The sequence below is a fragment of the Myotis davidii genome, unplaced genomic scaffold (genome assembly GCF_000327345.1).
Source record: "Myotis davidii unplaced genomic scaffold, ASM32734v1 scaffold134, whole genome shotgun sequence".
Taxonomy (NCBI): Eukaryota; Metazoa; Chordata; class Mammalia; order Chiroptera; family Vespertilionidae; genus Myotis; species Myotis davidii.
The window spans coordinates 2,258,702-2,269,186 of record NW_006288853.1 but is presented as its reverse complement, the minus strand read 5'-3'; the positions used below and the strand labels follow the sequence as shown (position 1 = coordinate 2,269,186).

The window sequence follows — 10,485 nt, the reverse complement described above, 5'->3', positions numbered from 1 at the left end:
GATGTCTGACTGCAGCTTAGGTCTGCTCCCCGCTGGCAATGGACATCCCATGAGGGCTGCCGGGCTGCCAGAGGGATGTCTGATTGCCATCTTAGACCCAATACCCCGGGAGCAGGCCTAAGCCACCAAGTGGTCATCCCCAAGGGGTCCCAGACTGCGAGAGGGCACAAGCCGGGCTGAGGAACCCCCTACCCCCGAGTGCATAAATTTTTGTGCACCAGGCCTCTAGTGATATTATAATGATGGAAATATGTTATACATGTCCAAATCCACAGATACAACTCCAAGAACAAATGATTATGATGTGTCAGTGTAGGTTCATCCTTGATAAAAAATATATACTATTCTGGGAATTGATGTGTGGGGAGACTATGCATATGTGGAGGTAGGGGGTAAATGGGAAACCTATGTACCTCGCTCTCAGTTTTGATGTAAACCTAAAACTATTCTAAAAAAAAAAAAAATTAAGTCTTTTAAAAAACCTGGGAAATAATCGGGCTTACAGAAGCTCATATCCCAGAAATATCATAACAGGAATTTATTCTTGCTATGGATGGGATGTCAGACCTCCCAGGTCTCCAACATTATATCTAATACTAGAGGACCATGCACCAGTGGGGTCCCTCAGCCTAGGCTGTGGGGATTGGGCAGAAACCAGCTCTCCAACATCCCCCAAGGGGCCCTGGATTGCAGAAGGGCAGTTCTCAGGTGATGCACTCCAGAATCAGGCTCTCTCCTCTCTGATTCCAGGTACATCACCCAAGAACTGCAGCTGCCAAGTCACCGCAGCTCAGCAGCTCCGGCATTGAGCATCTGCCCCCTGGTGGTCAGTGTGCATCATAGCTACCAGTCAAACAGTCTGCCCCTTGGTGGTCATTGCGGATCATAGCTACTGGTCGGACGATCAAACAGTCACTTAGGCTTTTATATGTAGAGATATGAAGGATTTTTATGCAGAGAATTCTACAATGCAAAGTCAAGTTTGGAAACCAATGATCAGTCCAACATTCTCAATTTACAAGTGAGATCCAAAAAGTTAAATGACTTAAGAGTTATCTACTAAGACAGTGGTAAAGTAAAGGTTAGATCTCCCAACTCTACCCCAATGATCTTTTTATTATATTGACATTTAAGAAAGCCTAGATTGGTGTGGTAAGACATGTTCTTAGTGACCAATGCTTATTTTCTTCTTTTTCCATTCAACTTTCTTTTCAAAGTGCTCATAAATCATATTTAGTAACCTGTTCTAGAGTATGCCAGGAATAAATATTAACAATTATTACAAGAGTTGTAAAAAAAGAAAGAGAAAACCAGGCATATATGTCCTCCCTGATGAAAAAACACACCAATCACCTGTATTCTTGCCAAAAGAATCAAACTTGAATTTGATCAAACCTTTAGATCTAGCTGGCAATTAACAGACAGTAACTGTTATCATGAGTATGCAGAGAGAACTTCACAGTTCAAATGGTCCAGATTCTTCAACAGATAAATTATAAGGGAAAGAAAGGCATTAACAGGGAATCTGAGATTAAAAGAGATTAAAACATCCTATCAAGTTCCTCATGTTGTGACCCAACCATAAAATTATTTTCATTGCTACTTCATAACTATAATGTTGCTACTGTTATGAATCGTCATGTAAATATCTGATATGAAGGATGGTCTTAGGCGACCCCTGTGAAAGGGTCATTCAACGGCCAAAGGGGTTGCGACCCACAGGTTGAGAACCGCTTGCACAGGGTTAGTTTTGAGGGAAAAAGATTGTGTTTGGGATGGAACATATAGGGTTGTCGGCAAAGTTATTCTTGATTTGAATGGTGATTACAAGAAAATATGCCTTATAATAATTTATTTTTGTTTTATGTGGTTTGTAAATAAGTTGTATTTCATAATAAAAAGGTTAAAAATTTAAAAGCTCAGGTAAATTAATAATCAGATTCCAGATATAATATTCTTTGACAAAAATATTTACCTATAAGAGGTTTAGCATTTTTTAAATGTTATTTTATCATTTAAAGTATTACAAATAGTACATATGTCTCCTTTTTTCCCCCATTGACCTTCCCCCAGTCTCCCTAACCACCCAACCCCCCTCCCCCCCAGCACATGCCCTCACTGGGGTTTAGCATTTTTTAAAATGTACTTTATAGCTATTGATTAGGCCTACATATGATCTATAGCAATTCCAAAAATGTAATCCGAATGCTAGCTATTTTTTTTTAAATCACACTGAGGTAGCTTTATTTCCTTAAATATTCCCTTTTTCCTTTATTTATCCCATAAACATTAGTCTAGTTGGCCCAGATAACATAAGGTTACTTTAAACCTGACAGGCAATGTTCCCTACTAGATTTAAAAACAGTAAATAAACAAACCAAATAAATATTTAGTGAGGGCCTATTATATAAGTAAACTATAATGTACCTTATAGAAAATACAGAAGCACACACTGATCCCCTGGATCTGAAAAAGCTTTTAACCTAGCAAGAGAGATATTTATTTACTTGTCATACCTATAAATTAAATATCCGAGATATTAGTGGGTTCAGTCTCCCCTTAGAAAGACTAGATTGGAATCCCTACCTCTCCAACACTACCATATTGTCACCTTTCCTATAGGCCGAACACTATCTCCTTTACTTTTCTTTCATTTGATATGTCCCATCCTTTTCAATTTTGTCTGCTCTGTTTTAGGGCCTTTTCTCTTCTTTTCCAACAATATTTTTGTTGTTGTTAATCCTCACCAGACGATATTTTTCCATTGATTTTTAGAGAGAGTGTTAAGGAGAGGGAGAGGGGGAGAGGGGAAGAAAGAGAGAGGGAAGGAGAGAGAGAAAGAGAGAGAGAGAAAATTGATGTGAGAGACACATCAATTGGTTTCTTCCCCCACGGACCAGGGCCAGGGATCAAGCCTACAATGGTGACACGTGCCCTTCACTGGAATCAAACCCAAGACACCAGTCTGCGGACCAATGCTCTATCCACTGAGCCAAACTGGCTAGGGCCTTCTCCATATTTTTAAAGGAAAAGTACCAGAAAAGTAAAGTTGAAAGCCCAAACATTTATTTCAGATATAACCCTAAGACAGCAATAAAAGTAATTTGTCAAAGATCAAAATAGACAATGCAGTAAAATGGCTAATAAGCCTAAGTTCAACCTATCTAGTAATCAAAGAAATGCTAATTATAAAATAGCAAAGATTAAAGTGATCATATTCAATGCTACTCTGGGTGAAACAAGACATTATAAGGAGACATGTGATTTGATGCAAATATTTCAGATTAATATGTATCAACACCCTTCAAATATTCATGTATTCTGGTTCAACAATTCACTTCCTTGGAATTCATTCTAAAGAAATAATCTTGCCCTGGCCATTGTGGCTCAGTTGGTTGTGCCTTGTCCCCTGCTGGTTGGATTCCCAGTCAGGGCATATGCCCAGGTTGATGGTTGGGTCCCCGGTTGGGGTGCAGGAGACAACCAATGCTTCTTCCTCAGATTGATGTTTCTCTCTCTCTAAAATCAATTAAAAAATATATTTTTTTTAAAAAAGGAAATAATCTTATCCTACAAAATTTTGGAGAAAAATTTATGTATATAAACGTCTGTATTACCAAAGATATGGTGACACATTACAAGCCATATGGAAAAATAAAAAAAGAAAGAAAAAGAAAGAAAAACTACTTAAATATCCAAAAATAGGAAAAAAGTGCCCAGCTGGCATGGCTCAGTGGTTGAGTATCAACCTATGAACCAGGAGGTCATGGATCAATTCCTGGTCAGGGCACATGCCCAGGTTGTGGGCTGGATCCCCAGTGTGGGGCATGCAGAGGCAGCCAATCAATGATTATCTCTCATCATTGATGTTTCCATCTCTTTCTCCCTCTCCTTTCCTCTCTGAAATCAATAAAAACATATTAAAAAGAAAAAAGTATGCTTAATATACTATCCTATCTAATAAAAGACAAAAGGGTAATTGACCATACCTTCGCTACGCTTCCCATTGGCTAATCAGGGTGATATGCAAATTAACTGCCAACAAAGATGGCGGTTAATTTGCATACATAGGCGCCAAGCAACAGAGCAAAGCCGGCTGGCCCTGGGCAGGAGCAGTGAGCGAAGGCCGGCGTGGCGAGCGAGGGGCTTACGTGCCGGCCTCTGCCACGCCCCTGGGGCCCGGGCCCCTCCCGGCGAAGAGCCAAGGCCTGGGTTCCAGGCGCCGGAGGAAAACTGGTGCCAGCAGCCAGGGGAAGGGGCCCCCGAGGGGCCCCAGACTGCGAGAGGGCACAGGCTGGGCTGAGGGACCCACCTGAGTGCACAAACTTTTGTGCACTGGGCCTCTAGTATATACATAAACATTAATTAATGCAGAGACTAGGAAGAAGCACACTCAAATTTGAATAGTGAATTCTTTCCAGATGATGGCATTGTAGTTATTTTATTTTCCAAATTGTTTAATATGTGTTTATATTACTTTAATAAACAGGGAGGAAAAACTCTCATATTTTATACTAAAAAAAAGTATTTCAAATGTTTTATGGCTTGACTTTGTCTATGTATTACCATTCCTAAGTATCACAGACTAATGACTATTGATTCCCTAAGGTATAAGAATCCTATACATAAAAAAAAAAGAATCTTATATATCACTTGATAAGGAAAAGGAGAGAAAGTGAAACCTTACAAAAGGTATCATAAACGTTTCTGACCATGCAGAGACACATTCCAAACATACTCCTCCACAGGGTACCAAGAAATGAGAGATACAATGGTAGTAGTACAGAGAGATAAGCTACAAAGAATGAGAAAGTAATGTTTAGAAAGGTATACTAGGGAATTATCCTTAATCTCTATAACACAACAAATTCTGCATGGATTGCAGCCCCATTAGAGAAACTGTCAGAAGCAGATAGTCACAAACACAAAATTTTGCACACAATTTAATTTAAACTCTGTCCCTGTAACTCTTTTAGTTTAAGAATCTTTCCTGTAAATGTTCTAATAAGCAAAATTTTTAGCTGACCCTCCGAAAAAAGAATTCCATTTCTAAAAGATCATTCACATTTACAAACAGCAGATACCACTTTGATGACTAATTCTAGCATCCTACAAACAAATGATTTACCTTTCCTGAAACAGATTCCCCATCATAGAAAAGATAGTGTTTTTCTACTTTGCCATCTTCAGTTTTCATTTCCGCCATTTTCCTGGTTTCCCCATCATTAAGGATAACATCAATTTCACAAATGGGACCAAAAAAGCCGCCAAGAAAACTCTGAAATAAAAGAAAAATGCTATAATGATCATGTTTTGTCAGTTGCTATGTTTTATAATTCAAATTTAATTACCTATGACCTACAGTTAAAGAGACTGTAAATCTGTGAATTTCTAGGAAATAAGAATTTAAATTTAATACAACAATGTAAATACTGTTAATACTGTACACTAAATAATTTGAGAGGATAAATTCATGTTAAATTTTTTACAATAAAAAGACAAAAACTACAAATTTAAACATGCTATAATTTCAATCATTTACATACATAACCACTATAAGTAATCAAATACATATACCAGAAATCTAAAAATCTGGATTGAAAAGTTACCTTTTTGTAGTTATACTTCTATAAGGTTCTTTCATTATAGCAGAACCCATAAATCCAAATTACTTGTACAAATCCAGATGAGTTATTATGGTGTACTAACTACTTTCTGTAAAATCTACTGCTATATAAGACTGAACAAGAAGTGTTACATTGTGAAAGCCCTTGGAATAAAACTGGGTCTAATGGAAGAGAGAAATTAAATTTCTGAATTTTTCCAAAGAAAATGTATAAGCCTTGTTCTGTAAATCCTGAATATGACAGACGGTAAGAGACAAAGATCAATTGCTTTTGACTGTCAAAGCATACTAGTAATACAAAATCCATTAGTAACTCCAATATCAGATTTAATTGTGGATTATTTTTGTCATTTACAAAAGCCAGTTTTCTGTTCTTTTAAAAAATTTACAGAGAACAATCTCCTATCCTGTTGTCCTATATCCCTTTTAACTCTGCCCTAACAACCAGAATGATCTCTTAAAAACATAAATCTGATCATCATTCTGTTTAAAACCCTTTAGTGTGCTGGTGATAGTATAAATGGGAACACCTATTTAAAAAATAGACGGCATTGTGTGGCAAAGCTAAACATATCCCATGACCCACCAATTACACCTCTAGGTATCGACCCAAACAGAAACTCTTAAACACATGAACCAGGAGACTGTGTAAGAATGTTCACAACCATCACTGTTCACAATAGCGCCAAATAGTTAACAATCCAAATACACATCAAGAGAATGGATACATTTTAGTCTATATTCATACAATGAGCAATGGAATGAGATACAGCCACAAACAAGCATGAATCTCACAGACATAACATCAAGTGAAAGAGGCCAGACACAAAAAGAATACACACTGTGTGATTCCATTCACGAAGTAAAAAACATGCAACATACATTATAGTTCTACAAGTCAGGAACTGGTTGGAGAAAGCATAAAGAGAACTCTGGGTCCTGCTAGTCATGTTCTGTTTGTTTTTAGCTAAGTGCTTTATACACAGGTATGTTCACTTTGTGAAAACTCATCCAGCTATACACATATTTGTGTACTTTTATATAGCTAATGTTTACTTCAATGAAATGTTATTTTTTTAAAATATTTTTATTAATTTGATAGGAAGGGAGGAGAGGTAGAAACATCAATGACTAGAATCATTCATTGACTGCCTCCTGCACGCACCCCCTATGGGGGATCAAGCCTGGAATCTGGGCATGTACCCTGACCAGGGAATCGAACCATGACCTCCTGGTTCATAGGTCCATGCTCAACCACTGAGACACACTGGCTGGACTAAAATGTTATTTCAAACACACATACTATTTCCTAACATGGCCTACATATTATTTGGCTCTATCCATCTCTCCAGCCACACATGCCTCAAACAATCCAAGTTCATCAAATTTGCCACTCTCCTTCTTGATCTAGACCAAGTATCCTTCACCTAATTCATCTTTTGAGTCTGTTTGACTCATGTCAATAAAGAGACTTTCCCTAACTTCCTAATCAAAATTGGATTCTCCAAATTTAGATCTCACAACACCTACTTTTGATTATTCTGTACTTTTTCTTACTGTGTTGTTAGCTCATGTGAGAGGGGGTTTTTACTTTCTTCACGCTGTATCCCCCAATGCCATATTGTTAGCAAATGTGAGCTGAGATTCTTATCTGCTTTCTTTTAAAGAAAATATATATGTTTTATTGATTTTGAGAGACAGAAGGGAGAAGAAGAGAAACATGGGTGTGAGAGATAAACATGGATCGGTTGCTTCCCGCAGGCCCCCTACTGGGGATCCAGCCTGAAACCCAGGCATGTGCCCTGACAGGGAACTGAGGCGACTACACCCAACCAACTGAGCCACACCGGCCAGGGCTCCTAGTTAGCTTTTATATATATTTCTTTTGATTTCAGAGAGGGAGAGAGAAATAGAAACATCAATGATGAGAGAGAACCATTGATCAGCTGCCTCCTGCACGCCCCCTATTGGGGATCAAGCACACAACCCAGGCATGTGCCCTGGCCGGTAGCAAACCTGGGACCCTTCAGTCCACAGGCCGACGCTCTATCTACTGAGCCAAACCAGCTAGGGCTCCTAATTAGCTTTTATACCCAAAGTTTTCAAAACTTGCTCAAAATAGTGTATTTTCTCCAAAGCGCTACAGATATGACACTATACAACAGCTCAGATGACTTATATTTACTAATTATCAACAATGCGTAAAGCACTGAGCCAAGGGTGTGTGGTTGTGTGTGTGTGTGTCTGTGTAGCAATTATGAAAGGGTAGAAGACAATGGCCTCATTTGAGTTATAAAATAGAAGCAGGACATAACGTTTAATTTTCTCATTCCCCCTTAATATTTCCCCAGAGCTGCTTCCAGAAAAAGTGAATTTGAAAACTGTAAAAATTATCTTATAGATAAAAAGGAAATACAATGGTAACATTTTTTCCACATACATATATTTAAGACATACAGCTGAACATTGAATTTGAAGGCTGACATTAAAAGATCAAGTAATCAAAAATAAAATATCAAAATTGCCACTAATTAAAATGCAAAATAAACTTGAGTCTTATAAAACTTCCCAATTAACTAACATTATAATTAAACAAGTATTATTTTGACACAATACATAACAATTAAAAATATGTATAAACTATGTCATCCCTTATTTCCTGTATGCATTAAGTATTTCATAATTAAAAATTAAAAAGTAGACTTAATTTTCTACACAATCAAAAAACTAAGATTGGGAGAGATCAGAAGACATTTTAAAAACCCAGTATTGCATTTGCAAAATAACAACAGGTTGAAAAATAAAACTACAACACTTTTAACAATGTTTAATTAATGATGCCATGAGAATTTAGCACTGGGTTAACATCCAGTTTTTTTACACAGGGATATATCAAAAATTAATTAGTCTTACTAAAAGCCTCTAGAAAACTGTGGATGTCTTACATTTAACAAATAGACAACAGAGAGAAAAAATGAGAAAAAAATGTCTTTTTTTTCTAAAAGGAGTTGAAAGAAAGGATTCTCTACCCAAAGTTTTGCTTTTGAAGTTTTTATTTCAAGGTGTGCATCTTCTGTTATTTCAAACAAAAAGTCACAAAATTAAAATATTTCAGTCTTGGATGGTCGCTTGGTTGGTTGGAGGGTCACCATCCTGTACACCAAAAGGTTTTGTGTTCGATCCCCGGTCAGGGTGAGTACAGGGACAACCTATTGATGTTTCTCTTTCTCTCTCCCATCATATCTCTCTCTCAAATCAATAAAAACATATCCTCAGGTGAAGATTTAAAATATCTAAAAAATAAATATTTTATTCACGCAAAATCAAATTAAAAAATACTTCTCCCAATATATAAAAAGGAAACAAACTACAGAATTGTCAGAATGGTGAAGACTTGAAGAAGAAAAGGGAATAAAAATTGTAAAAAAAAAAAAGGTTAGGATACAAATACAGAAGGCAGTTTTGAGATCTTTAAAGTGAAAGACTACTCAATTCTTCTGGAAAAGTTATCTTCAACTAAACATTTAGAATATGAGAATTTCAGGAGCAATACTAAGCACTTAATATACAAGTGAAAACTCATAGATAGCCTTTAAATAACTAGACTGCAATATATGACAATTAAAACACTATAGAAATTGTTTTTTTGCCTTTAGGCCTAAACCTCATATCACTGACTTTAAGATTGTTCATATAATTTGTAAATCAAATATTATTACCATCTAGCAAAATTACATGTAGCTACGTTAAAAACCAAACTTTCTAGCTCTCACTGAAGAAATTTCAGTAGGTCCAGGGGATGTAAAGAAATGTAACTCAAGGTGAGTGAAAAGGAGGCTCTCAAAATCTATTCATTTAGCCCATACACAGCAATGAAACAGCAAATTTTCACACATATGTGCCCATTTCACGGTTATAAAACCTTAGAATTTAGTTTGACGACTAACTTGAAAATAAAAATAAACTGCTCATGAGCATAACTCAAAAGCTTATTAGAAGTGACCATTTTAAATGTAAGCAAAAAGTAGCAGGGCCTTTTAAGTTTTCTTTGCTAATAATGTTCAATTAAAGAAGACTCCCCTAACACCTGACGAGACAAGGTCTCCCAACACCTCCTGCTTAGTATTTATCGCAACTGTAATTCCCACGTTAAACAAGTCATTACACACACGTGTGTTCCCCTCTGGACCGTAAGCCTCACGAGGGCACGGGCTGGCTCAGTCTTGCTCACGGCTCCTGTGCTCACCTAATTATCTGTTGAATGAAAGGGGAAAAGGTTCCAGGCTTAAGAATGAACATGTCCGTCTTCACTTGTATTTATTCAAAGTAACTTTTAAAAATAAACCGAGCCCCGGCCGGCTTGGCTCAGTGGCTAGAGCGTCAGCCTGCGGACTGAAAGGTGCCAGGTTCTATTCCGACCAAGGGCACATGCCCGGGTTGCGGGCTCGATTCCCAGTGTGGAGAGTGCAGGAGGCAGCCAATCAATGATTCTCTCTCATCATTGATATTTCTCTCTCTCTCTCTCTCTGTGCTTCTCTCTTCCTCTCTGAAATCAATAAAGTAGTACATTTTTAAAAAGAGCCCTAAACATAAATAAAAAATAAAAATAAACCGAGGTTGGTCTTTTGCCAAAGTGTCATGCAGTGTAGTGAACCGCTGAGCTTTGGGAAAGCAGGCAGTATTAGGAGAGCACACAGTAGGCGCTCAACAATATGCTTGCGACGTGAAACGAATAAATACGACCATCCAATGAGCCAAACGAGGTCAAATCCGGAGACTGCCGGCACACACGGAGTTAGCCGCCATCGTGCCCACGCTAACGCTGCTTCCCCCTGTGTCCGGGGTCCTCCCTCCCTCTG

The 10,485-nt window shown here is 37.7% G+C and overlaps 1 protein-coding gene across 2 annotated transcripts in view; it reads right to left on the bottom strand.

Annotated features, from left to right (window-relative positions):
* Nucleotides 1-10,485, bottom strand: part of VPS26A (VPS26 retromer complex component A) — a 33,620-nt gene that overhangs the window by 22,376 nt on the left and 759 nt on the right. Inside the window, exons 2-3 of one of the 2 annotated variants that reach the window (XM_006760926.2) lie at nucleotides 7,563-7,583; nucleotides 5,129-5,278 (exon numbers count right to left, since the gene is read on the bottom strand). In XM_006760926.2, coding sequence (XP_006760989.2) covers nucleotides 5,129-5,278; nucleotides 7,563-7,565 — 153 coding nt within the window. In that variant the 5' untranslated portion in view covers nucleotides 7,566-7,583. Of the gene's footprint in view, nucleotides 1-5,128; nucleotides 5,279-7,562; nucleotides 7,584-10,485 lie in introns of those variants that run through there. The other variant, XM_015562128.1, reaches the window with a different exon arrangement.